Source organism: Cyrtonyx montezumae, unplaced genomic scaffold (genome assembly GCF_038088225.1).
Source record: "Cyrtonyx montezumae isolate F1298 unplaced genomic scaffold, pur_monq_1.0 scaffold_30, whole genome shotgun sequence".
NCBI classification, from domain to species: domain Eukaryota; kingdom Metazoa; phylum Chordata; class Aves; order Galliformes; family Odontophoridae; genus Cyrtonyx; species Cyrtonyx montezumae.
Window position 1 is genome coordinate 1,637,988 of NW_027072035.1, and position 27,646 is coordinate 1,665,633.

The 27,646-nt window shown below is 35.4% G+C and overlaps 1 protein-coding gene across 1 annotated transcript in view; it reads left to right on the plus strand.

The window, feature by feature from the left end:
- The window catches only part of BRD10 (bromodomain containing 10), a 58,748-nt gene that overhangs the window by 15,180 nt on the left and 15,922 nt on the right, over positions 1–27,646 (plus strand). The window contains exons 4-5 of the mRNA XM_065744156.1: positions 11,075–11,151; positions 16,733–16,822. Of these exons, the coding sequence (XP_065600228.1) occupies positions 11,075–11,151; positions 16,733–16,822 (167 nt within the window). The remainder of the gene's footprint in view (positions 1–11,074; positions 11,152–16,732; positions 16,823–27,646) is intronic.

The window sequence follows — 27,646 nt, forward strand, 5'->3', positions numbered from 1 at the left end:
GTAGAACAGATAATCAGAAATGGAAAAGTGAGTACCTTCACTTTAACAAGATATTTGTGGTTTTTTTTCTGATGGATTTTTTTGAAGGCTGCTACATGTGACTTTGAATCAAGATTTATTTTTCTATAGACTTGATTACCACTTTCCCAACTTGATGTAGCAGTGGCCAAAGGGAACCCAAAACATACTGTTCATGAATGTAGATTGATTGGATAGTTTTAAGCTGGGAGAATGTTTTGAATATCTCCAGTGATGGAAAATTCACACCCCCCTGTGCGCAGCTTTTTCCAGTGCTCTGTCTCCTTTAAAAGAAAAATAGTTTTTCCACATGTTCAGAATCGCAGAATTGTAGGAGTTGGAAGGGACCTCTAGAGATTATCTAGTCCAGCCCCCCTGCCAAAGCAGGCTCCCCTGGTTGCCCCTCATCCCGTTACTGAGCTCCACTGAAAAGAGTTGGACACTGTTATCTTGACACTTATCCTTAAGATTTTTACAAGCTTGGATAAGATCCCTTCTTGATCTTCTCCAGGCTGAACAGTTCCAGGTCTCTCAGCCTTTCCTCATGATGGAGACACTTCCAGCCCCTTTTATCATCTTTATAACCCTCCACCTGACTCTCAAGTATTTCCCTGTCTTTCTTGAACTCGGAGTGCAGACCTGGACACAATACTCCATGTGTGACCTCTCCAGAATAGAGGGGGAGGCTCACCTCCTTCAACCTGCTGGCCACTCTCTTTGGTGCTCCCCAGGATACCATTGGCCTTCTTGACATCATGGGCACATTGCTGGCTTGTGGTCACTTAGCTCCTGCTCTGCAGAGCTCCTTCCCAGCAGCTCAGCCTTTAGCCTGTACTGACAATCTGTGCAGTTATTCCTCCCCAGGTGTAGGACTCTGCACTTGCCTTTGTTTAGTCTCCTAAGTTTCCTCTACAACCAACTCTCCAGCCTATGCAAGTTTCACTATGCAGCTTTCTGGTGTGTCAGCCACTCCTCCCAGCTTTTTATCATCAGTAAACTTGCTGAAGGTGCACTTTCCATAACTACTGTGAGAAAAATTACTGGAAAATACAGCCATGTTGTACGCATTGCAATAAATAAGGAACTTCTTTATGATTTCAAAAGGAAAAATGTAACACTTTACTGAATCTTTGCGATGTGGTGACTGTCAGCATTACTGATAGAGCAGTACTGAATACGTTTGTATGTATAATCAAGGTCTAAGCTTGATCTAGAGCAGTGTTTAGTGCTATGAAGTAGGTCTTCCACTTTCCAACATCTTTACAGTTAGAAGATATTACTCTTCTGGGCTGCATCAACAGACTAGATGTGAAACAGCATCTAAAGAGCAAACAACCTTATATTTCAAGATGAAGAATTCTGAATCACAGAATTATGGTTGACAAGTGAATGTCTTTTTTCTTTGCATTAGTGTAGTGGCATTTCAGCTGGATTATGGGCTTTATTACCTTCTTGGTAGAGCCCTCCTTGATGCCTCTGGGACAAATCTGAGTTTTATTTCCCTGCTGCTTCCTGAAAGTGACAGAATTCTCTGGCTCTTGTTTGTAACTTGGAGATACATCAAGGCTTATAGTGCAAGGTGCAATATAAAAACACAGGAATTCTGTCTGTTTGCTTGGAACAGAGACTGGATAAAACTGAAAACATGCAGAAGAGTGAGGAAAAAGAGAAGGATGAGAGTCTGAAATAACTGTATGTGCCTGAAGCATAGGTTGAAATAGGTGTGAGTTCAATGTCTTTTAATTCAGTTTGTTTAGAAAACTCATTTATAGCATACATCTGCTGTAACCGCAGCAATTTCTTTAGAAGAATCTCAGTGTAAATTCAATACCCTATACTTGTGCTTTAAAAGGTTCTTAGCACTCTATCCTCTTAATCTTTATTTCATAGGAATTTTTATTTCTTCGAGGTATCATTAAGTTTTGTGTATGAAGTCAACCTGAGCTTGATTGTGAAGGAATGAATTTAGCAGTCTGGTCAGTATTTTGTAGTATTTGATATGCTGTCCTTGGGATTTTCATCTTCACCTTTGACATTAGAGTAGTAAATACTTTGTTGTAGATTCCTAGCTACTATGTGTGAACAGCCTATTAACAATGTTTAAAACAATAAGTGAGGTGTTCTATAAATACATGTGGTTTATTTTCTTTTTCAAGTTGCAACAGTGAACTCAGTGCATCAAGTTGCAATGCCAGTTGAGTTTAGTAATTCTGGAAACGGTACCCCTATTGTGTGTTTACTTGCATTGTTCTTTAAATCGTCATTATTAACACACTTGTTGAGACCTGCTTTGCTGTTGTAACCGTATAAAAACGTTATCTATACCAATGTGGAGGGTTAAAAAGTCTGTAGTAGTGCTTTGTTTTTCTGGATAATTGCATGCAATATTTTCTAGAAGGGAAGCTGTTGGGATCAAGATCAAAGATAAGGAGAATAATGTAAAGTCAGAACATGCTCAGTTGTTGCCAAACCTTTGAAAGGTGTGAAAATATATCTTAAATGTTTGCGAGGAGGAAAACTCTTGCCAGTTTTTCCATTTGAGATTAGTGGAGTTGCATGTAGAATGTAAAGAGCAAATAGGACTTTTAGCATTTAGACATTTTATCATGGTGAGTGTTGGTAATGTAGAGTAAAATAACACCTTTTTTGTCTTCAGGAGGATTGATGCTGTGCTGCATATGCTGCAAAAATTGCTTTACTGCTCTATGATGATGTCACTTGTTAATTTGCAGCACTGATTGATATCTTCAAACAGAAACCACAAAATCTCAAATCTACATAACAAGAAGATCTGCTGGATCTTCAGATATGTTCCTGTTTTCAAGAAAAAATAATTTATGTAACGCTAACTAATGAATGGGTTCTATTTTTCTTGCTGAGGTGATCTAAAGCTGAGCATTTCTAAGAACTTTCTTAAAGCTGTTGGAGGAGCTGTTAGCTAATAAAATAGTGATTACCAGTAAATCTTAGAACAGAAGTATTCAAACAGCATTGTTATTTAAAATGAATGACTGCTGAAAAGTCTGTGAATATGAACTTTTTTAACTTTTTTACTCTTAACCATCATTTTGTAATTGAACCAATTATTAATCACATCAAAAGTACATAGAATCACAGTGGTAGAGCTTGAATGGCAACTATGGAAGTCACCTTGTCCATCCCCTTTATGCAAGCAGGGCCACCTTGAGGAGGTTGCAAGTAGTTACCTACACAGTAAAAATAAAATCAAATTCTAATGGTATTCAGACAGAGCCTTCTTTGTTTCCCTTTGTGCCCATTGCCTCTTGTCATGTCTCTGTGAATCAGTGAAATGGACCTGGCTATGTTTTCTTTGCAGCTGCCCTTCTGATACTTACATATTACATTGAGATCCCTCCTGTCCTTCCCCAGGCTCAAATAATGCTCCAGTCCCTTCATAATTTTCATGGCTTTTTTTGGACTCTGATGTACCCTTGTCTGTCTTGTACTGGAGAACCACAGTGTTCCAGGTGTAGTCTCATTATCCCTGAGGAGAGGGGGGGCCGTAAAAAAAAGCTCCCTTGTTTTTACTGTCCATACTTTGCCTAACATAGCCCAGGATACCATTGGCCTTCTTTGCTGCAAAGGCATATAGTTGGCACCTCTTCAGCTTGGTGTCCACTGGGACCCCCAGGTGCTTTCCATAGAGGTAGCCCCCACCATGTTCTGTTACTTGGGATTGTTCCTAACCAAGTGCAGGTCTTTGCATGTCCCTTTGCTGAACTTCCCTAGTTTCCTGTCAACCCATTTCTCCATCCTCTCCAAGGCCCTCTGGATAGCAGCATGACCCTCTGCTCTATCAGCCACTCCTCGCAGTTCTGTATCATCTGTATTTGTGTGTGTACTCCACCCTATCACCTAGTTCATATGTCACAGAACAGTATTGCTCTCAGAACTCACCCGCAGGGTGCACCACCACTTAGTGCCCTCCACACAGACTTTGTTCTGCTAATTACCACCCTTCAGGCCTGGCCATTTAGCCAGCTTTCAGCCCACCTCACCGTCTGTCCATCCTCGCCGTAAATCACTGTCTTGTCTCTGAGGATCTCATGGAAGGCACTGTCAAAGGTCCTACAGAAATCCTCTGATCTTCCCAAATCCAGGAGGCTGGTCATCAAAAAAGTATACATCTATCAAGCATGATTTCTCCTTGGTAAATCTCTACTGACTATGTATGAGAAAAGAAATGATGAAGGAAGATAAGCAACTATCAGCATTTAATTGTCAGTCAAAGGTATAACATTATTCTGTGTTAGATTTGAGGTTTGAAGAGAAATTTCAAGACAGTGAACTCATAGAATTTCTTCTTCACTTACTATTAGGAATCTTCACTGTTAATTGAAAATTAACATCTAAAACAGCAATGTGTAAAAAATACTCAGTTTTTAATTATTTTACTCATTTATTTTGATTCAATTTTATGTTTGCTATATAAAATACCATGTTTAATTGAAGACCCAGTGATACATAAAACCTGGAATGCATTGTTTCAAGCAGCTTTTTAGTCATATAGAGTTCACCTCCTTTGAAATTAACTTTTCTGAGAGCAGTGTGGCTTATACTCGTACTCAGTATAAAAGTTTCCTCCTTCGTCATCCTTCAAAGACCAAGCCATGACTAGCAGGACAGGGGAGTATCCAAGTTAAATATTATTTATGTGTGCTTAATACTTTTCTGGCCCCTTCTGTAGGTATGTAGGGGCATGCTTTGTGGGAAAACTTGTATTTTCCTGCATTCTTGACGCAAGATAAAGTTTGTTTTTGTTTAGAAAAACAAATAAGGAAATGATAGCTGAGGTGTTACTCAACTGCAGAGCCATTATTGCAGAATGCATGCATTTTGACCAGAGGTTTGTGTCAGTGGGTGAAGTCAGGGAATATACAAATTGCTGTGATGCTACCAGTTCAAGGTGTAGATTTGTATCAAGTTATTGATGAGTAATATAATCTCATAGTAATAAATCTTCTGTTTTATATCTATACATAAGTGGATTATAGCTTAATTTAGGGTAATGTGTTGTACTTTACTTGAAAAATAAGATGATTGTGTATTTTCCTTGTGTTCTCTGGGAGAGAATGGAAGAACATGGAAGGGCTCTTCCCTTAAATGTCTGTAGTTTTTACCTCTCTAACCTCAGGAATGTTTTAACTATGTTTGAAATGGTATAAAAAAAGAATTGATCTTCTCCTGCCCTATGGGAGGGAGGAAATAGATAAGAATAGCTACTTTTATCCAAGGTAAGATGTCTGATATCTACCTCCTCTCTGAAACGAAACCCCAGTGAGATGTGAAGCCTGTTGGAAGAGGCATTGTGGAGACAGTGATTATGGCACAGTTAAATCACGTTTTGGGGACGGGGAAAGAGGTTATACAGAGATAATGCAGGCTAACATTTTCTAGTTTTATAGTATTTCTATTGTAGTGAAGTATAATTTTTTGTAATGTAGTTTTGATAGGCAGATACATATATTTGAATGCAAATCAGTTTTCCTTGTTTAGTAATACTGTATAATTCTGATAAAAAGGAAAGAGGTTGTTTTTTTCTTTTTAAAGAAATATTGACTATATTTGAAATTAAACCTTATATTAAAAATAATTTTTTTATTTTAATTAGGAGTATTGCCATGTGGTGCTAACAAAAGTAAGAATAAATTAGTATTTACTTGCTAATCTTTAAAAAAACACATCAAATACTTGTTCCTGTAAGTATTTTTCCAGTGTGCAAGGAAAAAGTAGCTGTTGTAGCTGTTGAACTGGAAGATCATAGTTAATTTTTCAGGATGGTAGATGTAATAGCAACAGCTGTGTGAAGTTGCAGCTGTTGAGGAGAAGACCTTTTAAGAATTTTTAGGTCATTATTTTACATGGATTTCTTGTAATTTGGGAAACAACTTATTTTGAAGGGAAACTATTTTGAGAGTTTTTTTATCATTTCATTCATAACGTGATTGGAGGGGAGGAGTGTGAAACTGGACAAAACATTTTCAGATGTATCTTCCATCTGTGCATTGCGCTCTAGCATTATTGATTCTGATGTGTTTGTTATAACGTGTGTTCTGTACAAGACAGTCTTTTAAAAGGAGCACAGTGATAGAGAAGTTGATTGGAATGATCCTCTGGAGGTCACATAGTTTGGCTCCTTGTTTGAAGCAGTTCTCTTAAAAATGCCAGGTCATGTCAGCTGTGACTCTGTCTAGCTATTTCTTGAAGACCTGTAAAGATAGGAGTATTTATTGAGCCACCCCATCCCTCTGTGAGAATGTTTCTACTGAAATGACTGGATGTTCGCTGGCATGGGCTGCCCAGAGGTTGCAATCTCCCCCCTGGAGGTGTTCAGAATATGCCTGAGCATGGACATGGGCATGCTGCTCTCATGTCTCTGCTTGAAAAGGACTTCAACCAAATTGGCCTAGAAGTCCCTGCCAGCTTCAATCATTCTATGATTCTATGATTATTTCTTTAATCAATGTGTGGAATTATTGCAAAGTGGTTTCTAAATCACAGCTAGTAAAAGAGGGAGGCTGAGAGTTGGGAGATAAGCAAGTCATAGTGGATCAGTGTAGGTAACTTAATGAAACACTGTGTATCAACTTCTTTATTACAGATTGTTTTTTCACTTTATTATTTCTCAGATTTGATTTGCTAGTTTTAATTGCTTTCAGCGATTAAATAAATTTGTACAATGAGCATGCTATTAAAAGAACTTCATTTTTTGAAGTGAGGAATCTAAACTGTTTTAAACAGTCTCTTTAGCTAGAATCATGGGCAGAGGAGCTTTAGCAGATGTCACAGGAGTAGTTTGAGAAGTTACTACTCAGAGCTGTAATTTGTTCAACCCCTCACTGATTTTACAGTCCATACAGAATCTATGCCCACCTCAACCTGGCAGTTGAAGACAAGTGGCTATACGCTGTGGTGGCATGATGTCAGTGTTAGCATAACCATTTTTATATATGTTTTTTATATATGTGACAGGGCCATTATGAAGTGTCTGGTAGAGACAGACGTATCATGACTGTTGTTTTTGCTGAAAATACTTAGTCATCAATCAGTGGATTTATAAAACTCATTTTTCATTATTTAATTAGAATATATTTACACTTTGAAATATTCAAATTCACTTACCTTTAGGTACCGAAGTTAGCCTGGAAAAAGAACACAGGTGCATAAGTGCAGCTGCATTGTCTCAGGAAGTACTAGATAAAAGTTCCTTTAAGTACTTCTTTTACCATGTGTTTTTCTTTTTTTCTTCTTTTCTTGAAAAGCTGTTACAGCAAAAATTTCCATTGTAACTTGCTTACCAAGGATTGGGTTTTTTGGGAAGATTTTGGGATTACCTTTTTTTTTTCTTTAAAGAGAATATAATTACTGCTGCATTAGCTTCTCTCTTTCAAATTTAAAATTGTTATTTTATAAGGATATTATTGAAGTGGACAATGACTTTCTCTAAGTTAGTTTTTTTTACCTAATAGTTTTCTTCCATGGTACAAATATTTGTTCTGATTTCATTTTTGGTGCTGGCACCATAGGACATCTGCTGTGTGTAGTCTCCGTATGATAAAGACACTATGGTGCTGCACAGTACAAATATGTTATTAATTAACAGAATATGTCAGCTTGTTAAATAACTGTGAATCTTATGTAAATATATTTTATTAGCCACACTTTGATAATGAATTTGTTAAACTTTTCTTGAGCAAAAAGAAAACAATTTTATTTAACCTTGATTTAGATTACATTACAGGCAAGGGTTCATTCTCAATATGTTTCTAATCAAATTTTCAGTTCTCCTTGTTTTATTTGTTATCCCAATAATTTCCATTTTAGGTGTTTTGCAAATAAAATATATTTACTTGCATTTTTGTTATTTAATTATAAATCTCCATAATTATTTCCCCCCTTTTTCAATACTGGTGCAAAGAGAGAATGTATTTCTGTTATCTCTTGCTTTTTTCAAAGTACACTGCATCATATAATACCTGATGCTGAAAATATTCAAGTAAATATTCATTAAAAACTGATATGTTGAAAATATTCAAAACTAAATTTTTCTTTTTAACCATACAGAACTGTCTCTCTATAAAGAAAGATATTGTAAGATGGTCTGGCAGCCTCATGTTTTTTTCTCTTCATTCTTTTACAACATTAAGTAACTACCATATGTCCAGACATCTTTCTCAGTATTTGTCAAGAAAACTTTTCTTAGATGTCTGCTTTAATTCTTTTAACAAACAGCTCTGTTTTTAATCATACCAGCTATGTTATCAGTGCATCTGAATTCATAAAATATGTACCAAAAATGTCGATACTTTGGATTTTTTTTGTGTCGTCAAAATGTATAGGTCATTGTTTTAATAAATATGCACTTACACCTTTGTCACTTTTCTCTAATGCTAAATCCGTGAGTGTTGACTTCTGGTAGTTGAGGGCTCTTTAAATGTTCATATATTTTCATTACATAAGATTTTCAGATCTGGGTTTGTAACAGCACTCCATCCAGCTCTGTACCCCCTCCTAGCACTGTTCAATGTTAGATTCAGCTACAATGTTTAGGAAACCTCGTACTGCAGTAAACTGAAACCAAAACTTTGATTTTTATGTTCCCCTTGTTTTGGTTAATGATTGATAGAGTGTCTTGAGATATGAACAGTATCTCAATTTATTCTGTTGAAGTTGCCTGTATATCTACATAGGTCACTCTGAAAGTAGTGCCTCCTATTTATTTCCATGGGAACTATAGCAGATAAAAAGAGCACAATAATACTGTTTAATAGAGCGAATTCTTAGCTACAAAACACCTTTTTTTTTAACAGTCTCTACCATTAGCTGTGCATTTTCACCAGCAGAGAACAAGACCCTGCATTCCATGCTTGTAAAATCTGGCACCAGCAGAGGCGATCCACTGTTTCAAAGGTGCTGTGGTAGTATTGTTGCTAAGAAAATGTTGCCTGTGCACTCCATCTTTCATCAGACCAAATAGATGGAAGTCAGAAGGTATGAAATCTGGACAATAGAGGGGGTGTGTTAGGACGGTAGCCAACACTGACATTCTGCTTCATGGTCTTCAGACTGGTATGGGATCTGTTATTAGTTACCATGTTGCATGAGGAAGGTCTTCTCTGGATGTTCAAGCCTTTAGCTTTGTCAGCATTGTGATGCTGTGGTCAGAGTTGGCTTCTCCAAGTTCTAGGATATCCAGAAGGATCATCTCTTTCCTATCCCAAAAAACAGTGCACATTATGACTCAGATTGGGCCATGTCTTGAACTTCGTTAGGGAATGTAGATGTTGCCACTCCATGTTCTGGTGTTTTGACTCTAGCTCATGGTGGTGACATCGCATCTCATCAACAGTTATGATGCAATCCATGAAACTGCCACCTTTGCCCTCATAATGGTTCAGTAGGACCTGACAAACTTGTATATGGTGTTATTTCTGTTCTCATGTGAACATTCATGGGACCCACCTAGCACAAACTTTGCAATATTTGAATGTTGTCACCATTGTTGCCAATGCACTGAAGCTGATACTCAGCTCTGTATAGTCATAAGCTGCTGATTTATACAGATGAGCTGATCGAGATGCTCTTCATTTGGTGGTGTAACACCTGTGCATAGCTGTTCAGAACATGGCGTGTTTCTCATGTCACTGTCACCACTGCCTGAAGCACATCACCGATTGCCTCATGTGCTCACATTCACTGTTTGATCTTCATGAACACTTCATCAAATGTCAATGAATGTCAGTGGTTGCCATTTGTTCCACACTCCTACTTTATATGTACTTCCATGTCTGACACCATTTTGCCACACTGCCCCTCTGCTGCCATCTGTTACACAGCAGTGACACGTAACAGAATACTGATGAAGAGGTTCAGCCTCTAGAGCCGTACCACCTGAGCAACCACCTGAGTCATGGGCCAAAATAATAGAATAAGAGGCATTACTTTTGGAGCAGTCTTCATATACTTGCATGTGGCTATTTGCACATTCATATATTAAGGAAAAAAAAACCCAAACAATTCCTGTCAATACTTTAGTAATTTAAAAATCAGTGTTTTTTTGTTCAGCCAAGTAACCTGTGATGATTGTGTCTAATGAATTCAGCATATGCTGTGCGACTCGTTAGGCTTTTAGTTAGCGTTTAGGACTCTGAAATGTGAGTGTGGAAGTAATCTTACAGTGGTGGTTTGGGTCTAAATGAACATGTCAAAAGTGAACTTGATGCAGTTCACCATGTAAATATAGTAATAGACTAATAAGAAACCTGATTATATTAAGAATATGTAAGTGAGCCTGGGTGATTCAACTACTTGATGTGAGAAGTATTTACAGTCTATTAATCCTGATACTTTAGGTCTTAGTCCACTTGTCTCGTCTCCAAGAAAGTTAATCATTCCATCTATATTATAATATAGCACAATTATGTGGTGTAGACATGAGGTTTTCATCTAAAATGATAGGCTTTGCCACTGCCAGAATGACGCCATGAATATTCTAATTTCATTGATCACTTCAGTATATCCATTTGGCAATTTCTAGATGTTGTTTGTGCTTTGAGGGTATTTTTTACTGTAACGTACAGATGTCCCAGACCCTAATGTGTGATTCACTTTGCAGTGTCAGAGAACATGCCTTGCAGGTAAGATATGTTTCTTAAGTTTGTGCCATAAGTTCTGGATTTTGCTCCTTCCAGAATGGTGATGTGAATGTTTCTTTTATGACTTAAATTTCTTGCAGTGTTACCTTAATTTTTAGGTGTCATATTATGAGCGTTTTAATTGATTTGTTCCTTTTCCTTTTTCTATTTTTCTATTATTTTATTACTTTTCTATTTTTTTTTTGGCGAAAGAACTGCCCCACAGATACTTGTAGTTTAATGTTTGCTTTTGCTGTGTCTAGTTCTGATTTGTTGTGTATACGTGACACAGTCAGCCATCTGTTAGTTATAGTTTAACTTTAAAGTCTGAATGTAATTTGGTTTTATTAATGAAGTACAGCAAACATCATTATGAAGCTTTTCTCTTTTAATCTTGAAAGGAAAAAAATCGGTCTCTAAAAAAGCACTCACAAGGAAGAGGAAAGGTGTCACAAAGTCTACCATACCAGAATTTCAGGTAAATGATTTTAATTTTTGTTCCTAGTTCTTGAAACCTGAATGCCTGTAAATTAAGTCCCATATTGTCTGATGTAGATCTAGGAAATGCTAGTCAGAGATGAATTTTCCTTTTCTAGATTAAAATTTTTACTTCCAGTAGTGTTTTTAAACATATACTTCACATTTCTTGGTAGAGAATGTTTTAGCGTATTTTATTATATGCATTTTATATAGTGTTTCACAGTACTTTTGAGCATTCCAGCTAAATGTGTTGCAGGGCAAAACCTGGAAAACAGAAGTTGTCAATATAATTTATAAGATACAATCTTGGATAAAATTGCTAGTGTTTTTATTGGTTTGGTTTGATTTGGTTTCATGGTACATTTCAGTGAAATCTAGCTTAATTTACTTGAAGGACTTGGAAAAAAAGTCTGTACCTTCATGTGTTCATCTTGTCTGTAACTTTTACCTCTTACCTGCACATGAACTTTAGACCAGAGAGCACTAAGAAGAGAGTGGTAATTATAATAATATGTTTTTTATGGTGCTATAACAGAAGTATGAAAGTGTTCAAGTTGTAAGTCACAATTTACAGATCCATACCTGCTTGAATTAAACTTCTCATTTGGTGACATATTTTTATAAAAATTTATTTTTGAGATAGCAGTCTGTGCTATTCTAAGCAGCCAAACCTCATAAAACTACAACTGTTGTGTAGGTAGTGTCTAAAAAAGTGTATTTTTCTCAACATACTCCCTGCATACCATGAATATACATAGTTTAGTTAGAAATAGTCTGTCTAACATATTAATTAAAGCTTACCCTAATTTTATATCTAACCAAGTAAACTGTATGTTTATGTATCTATTTAAATAACATTCTTATAATTACATATGTAAAATGTTAATTAAAATAGAACAGAATGATCTCAGCTCTTTTGATCAAAGCTAAGCTTTAGATCTGTTTCAGGTGAAGGTAAGATGTATCAATGCGGGCAGATTAATCTTATTAGGGAAGTTTTTAATCATTTATCTGCTTCTTTTCAGGAGGATAGGCAGGGCTGGTATGACTGTGTTTCAAATATTTTCATAATTTATACCATATTTGCTAGTGTAAAACTTCGAAAGCTCTGTAAAACATGTGTTTTGATATTCTTTTCCATGTACATTTCTCACATTCACATAACTATTTGAAGTCAAGAGTACGTTTTAAAATATTTAATAAGGCAAGTTTATACAATGAGATATGCAGGGGAGGGTATAACTGCACAAATGTTGCTGTTCATATGTAAATATTAGCTCTTTTAGGAAGAAAGACAAGAATTGAAACTTCTTTGAAAATGTGTAAGTTCTTTTATAAGCCTTCTGTCTACAAATGTAAGAAAGGAAAAAAAAAAAAAGAAAAATGGCCATAATGTACCTTATTGCAGAGGGGTAGATCCTATACTTTGGTATAAATGTGTATATCTTTTACCTGAAAATCAAAATTCGGCATTAATGCTGAGAAAATAAATATTATTACATATTTTAATATCCACAATGACAGAGACCAAATGACCCAAACTGTGCTTTAAAAGAAAAAGAAAAACAAAAAATAACAAGAAAAAAAAACAACAGGATATAAGTGTGCTAATTAATCCTAAAATTTATAATGCCAGTTTTAAATATCTTTTTGAAGAAATAGTGTGAATTTTCTGCTCACTTCCATAGTTCGAATGTCACAGACAGGACATTAAAAGCACAAATCAATGCCTACTTACATGTGGTTTCAGACTTTATACTAAGTTCTTAGTTCAAAGCTGTTTAAAAAAAAATAATAATAATTAATAATTATAATAATAAACAGCAGATGTAAATTAATTATATTTACCAAAGAAGAGCACATAAAAACACATGCTGTTTTTAATATTATTGAAATTATCTGATAAGTGTGTTGATAGCTGGATAGATCATGAGTCTGTAAGTTGGCTTTTAGCTACTGTTTCTTGTCAATGTTAAAAATAAATAAATAAATAAATAATATATTTCTGTACTAATAGGTTACTAAGTTGGTGCTGTTGGTTCTCTCCCCAACCCATGTCTATTGTCTTGCTCTAAGTGCTTTCTGTCATTCTTTCCTTCTTTTTCCATATGTGAATACACATGTAGCTCCATAGACTTATATTACCATAACCAAAGAAGGAAGACACATTGTAAAGAGCTGGGCCAATGTTTTGCCTTTTCTGTGACTGTGTCTAACAGTTTTATCTTTCATCAGCTATGGCCTGTAATAAATACAGATCTCAAAAGGGGAATATCCTCTTTGAAATGGTTTCAATAAAAGAACAGTTTAATGAGAAGTTAAAGTATAACTTAAAATCATTATGCAGACAACATGAAGCTGGGAACAAAAACTCACTGAAGTGCTTTTTGTTTAAAAAGATCAGCGGAAGTTCCAGCTGGTTAAAGAGGGCCAAGGAGGGGCATATATAATCCAGGGGTGTACACAAGTTGTGTAATTATGAACAGGCTTACAGATTACACTTTTTAAATAATGATAGAAGTTAATTTGTAAATTCTGAGGGATCGCTGGAGAGTGCCAAGTTAGAATGTGCTTATCTTTCCTTGCAAAAACCTGGAGAGTTTTTTTATTCTTGCCATTACTCCTTGAAGTTCTAGAAAGCAGTGAGGGTCTTGGAGAGATTACTAAGATTTGAGAGTGTATCCAGTGGGACAGGTTCAACTCTGAATTTGAAAAAGTATTGGAAAACAGAACATCTGAAGTTTTCTTTATGTTCAGTTGAAGAACATTTATTTCCAGTGAAAATTCAGCCCATATGTAGTGAAGTCCCATGCTTGATCTGAAAATGCCCATGTCATAGTGAGCATATGCATGATTAATGTACATGGCATATACATTAATAAAAATATTGGAACCCTAGAGATTTAAGATACTGTGTAGTATTTTAGAGAATAGGGACTAACTTTTCAGATAATTAGAGAGCATGTTCTCCAAGAGGAGTATAGGAAGATTAGACTGTAACATCAGTTTGTTTCTTGTTACATTTACAAAACTTACTGTTGAAACATAGAAATTAATGCAGAAAACCAGATTTGCTTGCCGAAAGTTGAATTGCTGCGTCCTGGCAATTAACAAGGATAAACAAAGAACAGTGAAACACTAGAGTGTCATTGTGAGAAGCAACTGCTGTATTTCATATCAAGATGATCGTAAAAAGAAATAATTTCCTTCAGTTTGTTTACTGACAGTAGATGTCATGCAAAAGAAAAAAAAAAGTTTTAGATCATGTAAAATAATGGTAACATAAACAGTACTTTAAAAGCATTATATTTTTTCTCTCAGTATATTGCAAAATAAAGTCATAAGCTAAGTTTGCTGAAGTGAGTTTGTAATTAGAGGCTGAAATCAGCTGTTACTTGTCTAATGTGATTTTAGAATTTTGTAAGAATTTTACTATCCTCATATGTCTTAATTATTCCTAAAATTTGCCTGTAATTTCTACATCAGTTATCTAAAACTAGGGAAATTCACAAACTGCTCATCCTTGCAATTTAAGATTCCTTCTGCTTTGTATAAACATTACATTCTACACTTAAATTACTGTTCTTTTCCATTTTAATACACTGCCTTTGTTCAGTAAGAAATATTGGATGAATGAGAGAAATTTCAGAAATAACTCCTTCCCAGTAAGTGTATCTTATTTTAAATCCTGCTTTTTGTAAATATACAGATGTCTTCTTGAGCGTTTTTGTGATCGTTTTCAGTACAGTACCAGAGCGTTCCACTCTGTCAGCATATTTTGGCAATAAATACTCTAAGTTGACCTGCTGCTACCCTCATTGTTTTATCAGCTAATAATTGGTACACAAGTATTAGTCTTAAGAGATATACCTCTGCTGATGTGAGATTGCAGTTTGATTACTCTACTCTGTCAGCACCATCACCAAAACTATTTTTTTTAATGTTTGCTTTGTTTTTCCTCTTGATGTACACTCAGTGACAATTTAGCAAATTAGATCCTAATGTTTCAAGTGACTGCTCTGACAGAACTAGGGACTGTGAAAAGTGGCAACATGAAGTATCTGATGACATGTAGGAGCTCTGTTGTAAAGATACAGTTAGTATTTTCAGGACAGCATTCAACTAATAGCTCTGAAATTATCCTTCTTAAAAACACCTGCCTTATTATATGTACATTTCTAGAGAGAAGTATTTCAATTCTAGCAAATGAAATACAGAGTTGGATGGACAGTGTTTTCCTTTGTTTCATAGTTCTGCTTTATCTTTGGTCATTGATTTAAAATACTTACTGTAGGAGTACACAAAAGGCAAAGTACACACAAGTACACACAAAAAAATATGATTTAAAAATGAATTGCGAGTTATATATCCAAAGGAATGGTTATATAACTGTACAAGGAAATTCTCTAGTCATGCCTTTATTTAGTTTTATCAAGGGCTTACTGTGATAACTTTTCAAATTTTTGTTTAATTGTAGTATATTTAGTGTAGTGATTTACATGCTGGCCAGATGGGAGAATTAGAAATATTATTTTGCCTTCTGGTTTTTACTTATACACTTGGAACTTCTTCCCTGCAGGATATGCCTGTTCTGTGTTATAATAATGAAATAACTTGATATGTTTTTTCTATATGAATTTGTTCAAAATCTAGAAATTTTAGAAATTAATGTGTAATTGAAGTAAAGATGTGTTGTTGTGAATCACTTATATGGGGGGAGGAAGAAAAGGAAGTTGTATCATAATAGCATATTGAAGTTTTTTCTCCTACTTGGTTTTGACTTTCCTGAAGTTGTTTCAAAGTTTTTTCACTTCTAAAGGAAAGCATTTCTACCTAAAGCTATTTGGAAGTAAGCAAGGCATAACTTAAAGTGACCTGAATGAACCTAACAGCTTAATAATTTCCAGTTTAGTAAGGCTGTAACTGCTGTAAGTGACGGTAAGCCAAAACTTAAAGATCATTATTGTTTCTTTGAAAACTTGTTCAAGTAAATAGTAGCCATATTGTTAAAGGAAGGATGCAAAAATCTGTTTGCTAAGGATAGAAAGAAGCTATTCCAGTGCACTGGATATATTGCTTTTACTGAAATTAGATAGATTTCATAGACAAGGCTAGGTTATCTTTCTGGAGTACTGCATGTAAATATGTGAAGTTCTGTTCAGGTGAAAGTTGTAACAAGATCAATAATGTTATAACAGCAGCGTAGTGCAAAGCTAGTACACATTAATTCTACAGGTTATTGCTTGGTGCTGAAGCCTGTTCCAACTCATTGCTATACTTCAGACAGATTTGGTAACTTGTATCATTCACTGCAGCCTGGAGAAAAAAATCCTACTTTGTGGAAAGGAAGCTCATGTGCCGAGATTTATGGTTTGTATCTGAAGTGCTTTCCTTTCAATAAGACCTTTTTTAAAAATACATATGTATATTTTTACATTAAATAATACTGTAAGAAAGCAAAAACAAAATGGTTGGCACTGAGTAGTAGCACGAGCTTTTAGATTTTATTTAAATTCATTGTGTACTTTTCAAGTCCCACATTACCAAGTGTTTGTGTTCGTTTTTTGTTTTTTTTTTAGCTTATTTGCACTAATCTTGATGAACTCAGGGAATTAATCACAAAGATTGAGAATGAACTCAAAGATCTGGAGGACATTAAAAAGAAATCGGTATGTGACATAAAAAGTTTTCTCTTGTATGAATGTAAAACTGTGCCAGTTATTTGCTGAGGCCTGTCAGCTGAAGATTTTTTGCCTTTTCATTGATGCATGAAGCCTCATAAGGTTGGTACCTGGAGACTATAATTTTAATCTTTTCTGTATATATTGTTCTGTTCACAATGTTCTTATAAGTAAATTAATTAACTATATGTTAACACTTCTCACTGCCAGAAAAAAATTGCAAGCAGTGGTAATGCCTTAGAAGTAGTCTATTAAACATGTGAGCCCTATTCCCTGAAGACAAACTCTTACCAGCAGGTAATTACAAGGCAGAGTTCTTATTTTTGTCTATGCAGATCATATCTTCTTGAGACCCTTAAGATGCATATTAGGATTCCTAACCCTTTTTAGTTTTTGAATAAGCTATTAAAATAGGCTATGCTAAAGTGTTCCAGCAACTGAATATTTTTCTTGCAATGAGTGGCCCAAACTGGGCACAATACTCAAGATGCAGTCTCATCAGTGCTGAGTACAGAAGGATAAGTCACTTCCATGGTCCTGTTCCTTGGTCCAGTATTCCTGATGCAGGCTTTTGCCTTTTGGGGCACCTGGGCACACTGCTGTAATCATGTTCAGCCAGCTGTCACCTAGCACCCCTGGATCATTTTCTGCCAGGTAACTTTCCAGTCACTGTTCCACAAACTGATGTTTAGACTGGTGAGGAGACTATTAAGGGGAGACCTCATTGTTCTCTGCAACTACCTGAAAGGAGATTGCACTGGAGAGGTTATCAGTCTCTTCTTTCAGGTGACAAGTGACAGGATACAAGAAAACATCCTCAACTTGCTCTAGCAGAGGTTTATATTGAACACTAGAAATATTTTCTTCATGGAAAGGCTGGCAAGGCTGTGAAATTGGCTGCCCTGAGAAGTGGTGAAGTCACTATCCTGGAGTTATTTAAGAGATGTATGGATGTGGTTTTTAGGGACATGGTTTAGTGGTGAACTTGATAGTGTTAGATTGATCTTAGGACTTTGTGATCTTAAGAGTCTTTTCCAACCTAAATGATTCTGTGATTCTGTGTTTTGTATTGAAATCATATCTGGCTTTAAGTCCAAGGTTGAAATATAAATTTTCCCTGAGGTGCATTGGATCACTTAGTCTATGGAGCTGAAAAGCTTAATAAACATTAGACAAAATAATCCAACATGTTTGGGGTTTAGTTTGAAGGCAGTGATTCTCCCCAAGGTGTTGGCTGTATTTAAATACATAAATAGTACTTATTTAAATGGCCCCCTACAACCAATTATTTCTAATACTGATTCTTTTTTTTTTTTGATTAAACTTTTGTGACGCATTTCTATGAATAACTGGTCAAAAATTCTGCTTTTTCTGTACCTTGAAAGTTTGGTCACTGATTTGTGGGAATATCTTTAGTCTGAATCAGAAGTAACTTCTATTTTTAATTGAGTATTGGAGAGATGCTAGAGCCAGTGAAAGACAAACTTCAGTGCATTTCCTTAGCATAATAACTGTTATAATATTTAAAACAATAAAGATAGATGACACTTGAACTTACAGTTGCTAAACTGTAAATTGGTTTTAATGTAGAATTGTCAGGTGGTTATCAGAAAGACTATGTCAACAATAGAAGAAAAAGACAAAAATGAGAGTACACATTAGCATACTAATAATCGTATTACAGATGAGACTTTCCCTACTAGTGAAACTATACCAACAAGACTTCTTCAAGGGTAGACAAATGCTAAATATGTCATAATCGCTCTTTGAACTGAAATCTGATAATGTCATTATGTAAATAAGTTGCATGACTTCAGCAGGAATACTATGTTTAGTTCTAATCACACCATCTTAGAAAACCAACAAGCTCTTAAATACAGGGGAGTTAAGATACAACTCATTCAGTGGTCAGAAGACGTGAGGTAAGGACAATCTTTCTGTGTGCTTACACACATTTGTAGTGTTAGAAATATTATGGGGAGAAATAAGAGTAGGATTAATTACTGAAGAATTGATGAAAAAGAAATAGTGAAATGTTGATTTTAAAAATCATTCAGTTTGCATACTTCAAAAAAATACAAAGATCTTAAGTTAGATGAATAGTTAGCAGACTTGACTGGACACTTTGGAATGGAGGTTATTGAAGTTGCTTTTTTGATATCAGTAACACCATGCATAATTAAGTTAGATAACTTTAAATCCAGAGGAGTTGCAGATTTTCATTATTCATCTTTGACATTGGCATCCAGAGTTTCTTGCAGGTTTTCTGAAGTTCCTAATGTATTAAGTAAAACATTGCTCTAATTTCATAATACAGATTCATCTTAATGTGAAAGCATATTATAATATGATATATTATAATAATTTTGAGGTTGTTCTTTCTTATTTGGACCTGAAGATGGTGAAAATGGTGGTGGTCTTACTGTCTGTACTACTTAATGGTATTTGTCTTGGTGACCTAAAAGAAATTCCTACTCCAGATTTTGGAAGTACTGGAGGCTGTAATGAAGGAGCTGAGCTGTAAGAGTTCTTCAACATGAGTAAACATGCTGTTTGCTGGCATTTTTTATACATAGTTGGACTGGTTGTATCTGATACTTCTCAGAAATCATCTTGAGCCAACAAATGACATGAAATTTTTTATCTCAAACAAGTTTTGTTTGGCAGAATTAAAGCAAATTTGATCAAGATTATGTAATGGAGAGCAATGGATAATTTCAGATGTGAGCATTACTACTAATTCCTCCTACAGCAGTGAAATAATAAAACATTTGAAAAGATTTTCACTGTATGGCTGATTAAAACAGTTATTTTGTACTCATACATCTGAAATACTTCTTGAATTAACTATGATATAACTTACTCATTTTAAAAAACTTTACATTTCTGTTTGATTGACGATGAGTTTGTTATAACAATTATCAGATTTGCATTAGTACAAGCTTGAAGTAACTGTTTAGAGAAGAAAATTAAATTTGACCTCAATTCTTTTAACATTAAGCTGAAGTTCAGTCTTAATATTAGCTCTTTCCAGACTACTTCACCCTTGAACTCTAGCCACAGCTCTGACATGAGGCTGCAATTTCATGTATGACTTCAACTGACATAAACAAAAACTGCTGCCAGAAACTAGTTCCTACTCTCCGCATCTCTGGCTGCTTCTGTTTTCTCTGCCACCCTTTAAGAGGGTGTAACAAAATTATTTGTTCAGCTGCATGAGAGTCTGTTACAAATGTAACTTCACTTTAACTGCTGCGAGGTAGTTTTAAAGCAAATCAGTATCCTACAGCAATTGATCCTGGAATTGTGCAAATAACTGCTTGTGTCCTGCCATAGCTCCAGGGATCATTTTGAGGGCAGAATAGAGCATCTGGGGGCAAGAGGAAGTCAAACTGCTTTTGTCAGAAGTGCTTTTCTGTGGCAGCTATTGTAGTTAGTGATATTACAGTCTGAGTCTGGGGTGTTTTAAAATTCTCAATCCCTTCAGCTACTAAATAGTTCCTCTCCTGATGGAACCTTTCCAACAGTGCACCTCCTGAAGTCTAGGCAAAGGATCTGCCACATTGTATTCTGAAATGATATGATATGTCATTGCCGTTATAAATGATTTAAGTAGTGAAGATCTAAGTCTTTATTTTAGTCTACCTTTACAGGAAAGTACACAATCCTAAATCTTAGTTTTCCCATTTCCTTATCTGTATGATTCCCTTAGAATGTCCTAAAGTTTTCATCAGGCCAGATGTAGCATGCTCTGTGGAGATGTGCCACAAGACTTCCAGCACTCCACCAGGGCTCTTTGTCTCTTCCTCTATTTAATAGCTTTGCTTACTGCTAAAGTATAATTGTATTTTGTATCTGTAGTGCATCCGTTGCACTCAGCTATCATTAAGTGCTAGGTTTTGTCAGGATAGTGTCTTAGATTGCTGGCTTTTAAACTGTTCTCTCATGCCACTGTTTGGCATGGTGGAGCACATTGTTTTACTAGGGAGTTACAATCAGTCAAACATTGATCAATTGCCTTAAAACTGTTGGTGTAAGCTAAATTTCATGGAGTTTCAGTTTTTCTGTGTAGAATATGTTATATATTTAAAGTAAATCTAAAATTGTACCTTATGTTAGCCTAATGCTTTTTATTTCCTCTGAGATACACTAATTTTTAGAGAAGTCATTTGTCAACTGCTGTATTTTTTACTTGTTTTTCTTTGTTGTTGTTGTTGTTGTGTGTTTGTTTCCTGTAGTTTATCTGAAGAGTTAGGAAACAAGGAACTTGTCTTAAATGAGGAACCTGCGTTTTTTAGAAAGTTAGAACGTGTTATTGATTTTTGTGTCCATACTGATGTACATTCCACATATTTAAAAAAAAATACATCTTGCTGTGCTTTCTGTGTGTATACATGTGTAATACTGACATGGTAAAGATGCAACAGAAATTACCAATAATCACTAGACAAGTATAACTTTAGAGTAGAGTGTGCTGCTAAAAATCTTTCCCTTGAGATTTTACTGTTTTTACCTTATGTTTGCTGAAAATTTGAACTGTGTCTGTATGTGACAGTTCATTTGAATGGAACTTTTAGACACGTGCTGTACCTAGCAAATGAAGTAAGAAATATAAAATAATGCTTTCTGTCCTGATAAGTATTTGAGGTAACTATAAGTTTTTGACATTTTGGATCCTTTTTTGTTTGTTTGTTTATTGACTGATTTGTCAGCTAAAATCAGAGGAAGCTGCAGTGTGAATGCAAATTTCTTTGCTGCCAATTGACATAATAATTTCTTTAGTGATCTGGAATCATCAGAGTTTTATTGTGTGGTAGCTGTTAATTAAGCTGCTCTGTAAATCAGTTCTGTGGGTTTAACTGCTTATATTACAGCAGGACTTGAATAATCTTTATGCCCTCTTACTATTGTTTAATATGAAACTGTGACAAGATTACAGCTCCTCAAGTAGTGAACTTCCTTTTTTTTTTTCTTTTTTTTTTCAGATGTTATTATTAACCTAACTTTATAGTTAACATGTTTGTTATGAAATGAACCGGGCTGTGACAGTGTTAGGTAATTCACGTCACTGTCACTGTTCTGTGTCTATGTTAGAGCACAGATCACTTGAAGGAAGCATTAATACTTATAGATTTTGTGTTTCCTGAAATGCAAAACTTTATTCTAGTAGCACCATTGGATTTGAATCATTGCTTGCAAGCCTGATGGTAAGTGTACAGATGTCTTTTGAGGGAGAAGAGAGGCTGGAGCCCAGGATTCCCATGGTTAAGTACATAAAGTGAACATGAAAAAAATCAGGATTTTGTGGTGTAGAAGGATCCAGAATGTCCCTGCAGGAAACATCAGGCAAAGGTGAGGGAAAGGAGAGAGTCAAGTACACAATTAACTAGGGTTTGTTGCAAGAGGATGAAAATAGTATGGTTTTACAGAGGTGTGTAACACACTTATGTTCTTGACTTTGTAGTAAAAAAACCTCCTTTATAAAGGTTTTTGGTTTTGCTATTTTGTAATGTTGTTCATAAATCTTTCAGTTAGGCTGCTATACTTCCTGTTGCAAATGAATATCATTATCTGTCATTGCAAACACTGAAAATCTTTTCAGCACGTGAGTCTCAGAAGCTCTTTGTAGCCCTTAAATCCATACCAGCTATGGAAGTCTGTATTTGGGAGTGCACCTGAAGATTTAAAAACACACTCATTCAGATCAGAAATTTTTAGAACTTAAGACATGAACTAATTCATGGGATCACAGAGAAATCCTAAAGGAATACATTGGGCCAGGGTAAAACATTATCTTTTGTCTGCTTTTTTTTTTTTTTTGGTGGAAATTTTACACAGGCTGTTGTTAAATTTGTTCACAGGAAACGTAAGTATCCAGAGTAAGAGAAGAATCTGTTTTCTTATTTTGCTGACTTGCAACATACTACTTTAAAAAATGTAATGTTGATTTGTATCAAAAGTAATGCAAATCAGTTAATTTACAAATAAGTTTCTAAAACATTCCCTCTGTATATAGTAAAGAAAATTACCACCTGTTTGATGGTGGGGGCACTGTGTTTTAACAGGACTGTGCAGGAATTTTACTAGGTTACATTTTCTTCATTTTTTAGCTTGAGTTAGGCTTCCTTCTCTGTATTTTTCTCCTTTCTCTTTCATTCCCATACTCCCCAGTGAAGCATGAGGGCTGTTCCAAGGGTAATGACTCCTAACTTATTATATTATCCCACAGTGTCAGAGGTGGATGTTGGTGATACAGTAGTAGAGGCTGGACCTTTCCACCAATACTCCACCAATTACATTTTGTTGCCATGTGATAGATGGCAACAGAGGAACACTCTTACAAAATGGTATCTGACATGGACATGCTTACGAACCAAAAGTGTGGAATTGAATTCCTCAGTGCGGAAAAAAATGGCACTCACTGACATTCGTGGACACTTGTTGAATGTTTATGGAGATCAAAGAGTGGGTCTGACCACAGTGAGGCAGTGGTGATGCACATCACAGTCATGGCAGTAATACTAGGTCACGTCCATTGGTGCAGATTTTTATGAGCATGCCATGCAAGCTCTTTATTCATCACTGACAAAGATGCATAGCTACTGGTGGTGACTGTGTTGAAATACAGTCTTTTGTAGCTGATGATTTGGTCTTTCAGTTTTACTGTCCCATTGTAGTTTCAATGGAAATAAATAAAGACACGCTATTTTTGGAGCAACCTGTGCATATACTGAACTTGAACATTTTGGATGTAAGGAGCTTTCTCTTATATTTGTTTGCATTTTGTTACATAGTAATGTTCATACAAATAATATAGTATGAGAAATCTATGTTTGCTTTTAGTTTAAACTTTTGGTTAAGACATCTTTGTTGTAAGTCTGTAGGGAAGTAACAGAATTTCAATAGACCTGCTTGTAGACTTGCACCTGTAACAAAGATTTTTAATTTTAGACTATATTCTGTATTGCTATGAAGCTTCTATTTAATGAATACAATGTATTCTTGTTTTGCACCCTTTGTCCTAAAAACTTTATTTTTATTTTAATCATGGTATCAAAAATGATAATAGTTTCATATTACTTCTGGTTTGCCTGCCTTTTGTAAGCCATTCATGGGTTTTAAAAACGTTGAATTTGGAGACTGAAATACAGCTTTTCAATTTGCTTTTACATTCATGCAGTTTTGCATATTTCTGAAGAGAGATTGAGATGTAGAGTTTTCAAGAATCCAGTTGACTAATTAGTTGCATACTTCAAAGGAATATAACCAATTTTAGGCTTCAGATTTTCAAAGCTTTTCCACAGAATTACTTCTGTACTATTTCTATCTTTTGCATATCTCACTGGTTTTCCACATTTTTTTCCTAGTCTTCAGTATTTCTTAGCTCCTTCAGTACCTCTTCAGTGCTGCCTATACTAGCTGTATTTTGTTTCATAACTGTTTTTGCTTTGCATGATTTTTATGCCTTTCCTGTGTAAAGACTAGTCCTCCAATAAGTGTTTGCTAAAATGCTTCACCTAGGCCACTTCTGTCACATGTATTTTACAATTCCAGATCTACTGATGTGAATCCTGCATCAAACACATGAATAGGTAGTCATACATTTAATGTGGAACATTTTCATCGTAGACATACTGCTGTCTATTCAGAACATGTTATAGTGCTTTGGAATTTGATCAACAAAAATATTATTTTGAAAATCAGGTAAGACATTCCTGTCAGCACACACAGGTAGTTACAACAAAGCAGCTGACTTTAAGATGGTCTGTTGAAGAATAGTGAAATGTTTGTATATCTACAGTTAAGAAAGATAAAATTATTAATTAATAGCTTAAAAGGAAAAGTGACTTCTTTGTTAACATATTAAGATGTTGCATTCATACAGTTCCTTGATGTGTTAAGGAAGTATAAGTTAGTATACGTAAGCTGCTATAATTAAGAGTGAAATGTGATAGTTCAGTGGTGTGTAACTTCAGTGTTCTGAGTTAGTTTGGAAAAAGCAGTAAAATTGGGCTTTAAATCTGAGAGGTGATCAATACGATGATAATAATTTTGCCCAAATGACTATATGTCTGTCTAAGGAATTATTTCATAGTTTGAGCTGGAAAGGACCATTAAAGTTCATCTGTTCCAGCTCCCCTGCAAATAAACAGGGACATAGTAGTAAAATAAATCATGAGATGAGGAAATGCCTATTAGCAAGATTTTTCTTGGGTGATCGTTTGTTTATTTTCACCTCATTTATTTGCAATATTTGAGAAGAGTCTGGGATACTATTTCAGGATATACTGCAGTTTGATTGGATTCCTGTAACGGAATTGCAAGCTGAAGTCTTAGAAAACCACAACAACAAAAAGTTTGAGTGCTGACAAAAGATGTTCTCCAGTCTTTTCATTGGTTATAGGTAAACAATCAAACATATAATTGATAAAGTGGTGTCCTGAGTGATTTTGTTCTGTGCTTTACTGCCAGCCATTCTTCCTGACTGTGTTCCTTCCATTCCAGTCTTCTAATAGTGCCAGAGGCTAGCTGTTGACAGATAAAATGCTCAGAAGGACATATCAAGGGTAAATCCATGTCTTTGACTTGTAGAAGTTTAACTTAAAGAAGTAACTCTTAAGTTTTTTGAAGATGAAAACATATTCTATTAGAATCATAGAATCATGGGGTTGGAAGGGATCTCAAGAGATCATTGAGTCCAACCCTCCTGCCAAAGCAGGTTGCTACACCAGGTATTACATCTGTCTTTGCGTTGTGTGATCTCATGTATTCCTTTTTTTTTCATAAAAGTTGTCACTGAGGTTCTGAAATACTGGAAGTTGGCCCATAAATTGATTAAGAAGAATATTCAGTATCAACCAATCTCTGAATTGAAAGAAGTTATTAATCTCTTTTCTTTAGGTATCTGATGTCCAAAGCAGCTGCAGATCAACTCCCTCTCCATGTGACATCACTAGAAAACGCTAGACTGGTGATGTCACATATACCACAGAACCCCGCTGCAGAATGGAGCAGGCCTATTAAGGGTAAGGTAAGTTTTCTTCCTCCACCACCACCCCTTTTCGACAATATTGCATGGTTTTATAAGATTTCTAATTTTCTTAATTTTATATCCCTGGGATATAAAGTAAAGACTAAAGAAAATCTTATAAAACTGCATAATATTGTGGTTGTGTGTGTGTGTGTTTATTAAAAACAACAACAACAACAAAAACTCCCCCATAAAGTTCAGTCCTTACCCCATATATCAGTATCCTGGCTCCAGTCTGCTTTGGGGTTCCATGATGAGTGTGCCAGAATAGTGTATGTTGGGACATCACGGAGAGTGGAGTCAGCATTCCCTGGCTGCTCTGGATGTCAGAAACCTAATTTTAAAAGGTAAGTTTTCAGTTCAGAATGTGTTGAATGTCTCTATGTGCATATATGGAAACATTCAGCACATTTCTTAATTTTTATTCTTTTTTGTATTTGTGTTTTAAGATTTTAGTTGTAGCTTAAAACAGGTAGGAGTTACATTTTGTACTTGTCTTCTGTCTAGGCCTTTTAATCTCCATAGTTTTGTTCTTAATACTGTATGTTGTATTTCCAGAATAAAATACAGCGTTTTGTTCATCGCTATTTGAAAGAAAAGAGTAATTAGCAGTTTGAATTAATGTATAGAAACAGTGCTATTGGGAATGTGAATTATAAGCCACATAAGAGCATAATTCTACACACATCCAAGTTAGCTACTGGATATTTCTCCTTAAATAATCAGTTGGGAATGTCCGCTGTAAAAGCTTGATGAAATTAGAATTAGTTCCAGTACACAGAAGGGGAACAGTTTCTTCACTCATGTTAAAAGAAAGCTCTTCATTGAGAGACCTTTTTCCAGCAAAAACTATCTTGGGTTAATGTGGTTGAGTGTTTTTATTTCATATCTACTAATAAAACCCTACTGGATTTCATGTAAGCTGTAAAGTAGTACCTCCAGACATCCATCTCTTCATGCTTATCATTTATGAGAGAACTGAACTGTGAAGCTGTAATAGCTATTCACTTGTATAAAGTTGTCTGTTCTACTTCACCACTCACTGTGGAATTTCATATGCAACTACATTTTTATGCATTTCTACTCAGAAAGTTCTTCGCTATTCTGTGCTACTAAGTGCTTTTTGTGCCCTGAAGTATTGCGTCCTATTTATTTGTTAATTTCATTACCACATCAGGTCATATTCAGAGACTTTATCTTTCATCTTAAGGAATCCACTAACCAGGGATCTCTGAAGGTCTCTGTGCCTTGAAACAGCACTATTACTATTGATGCAGTAGGGTAGCCAAAGCCTGATGAAATGAAATCTGAAAATAAAATGGAATGGAGACTCAGCAGTTTTTCTGGGGCAAGCTGTTCTAACACTATAGGTTTCTCATGAAAATAAGTCTTCTAAAGTTCAACCTAAACTTCCTAAGCTTCAGTTTGTGGATGCTTTCCTGCATTTATACCATTTAGTGTAACTGAGAAGAGTTTGCAACATACATATTTGTAAAGGAACATTTATGTTTTGTAGAGAGTACAGAATACATATCAGTAGGCTGATAAGTATTACTGAGGCAGGGAGTTAAGTTAGAGCTTTAACAGTCATTCAGTAGCTTTTTACCTGGAAAAACACAGGTCCCTGTGTTGTGGTTTAACCCAGTAGGAAGCAAAGCACCACACAGCCCTTTGCTCACTCCCTCCACAGAGGCAGAGTAGGAGAGAGAATAAGGGTATAGGGGAAGTAAAATAATGTGGGTTGAACTAAGGACAGTTTTACAGGAAAGAAAGAGGACAGA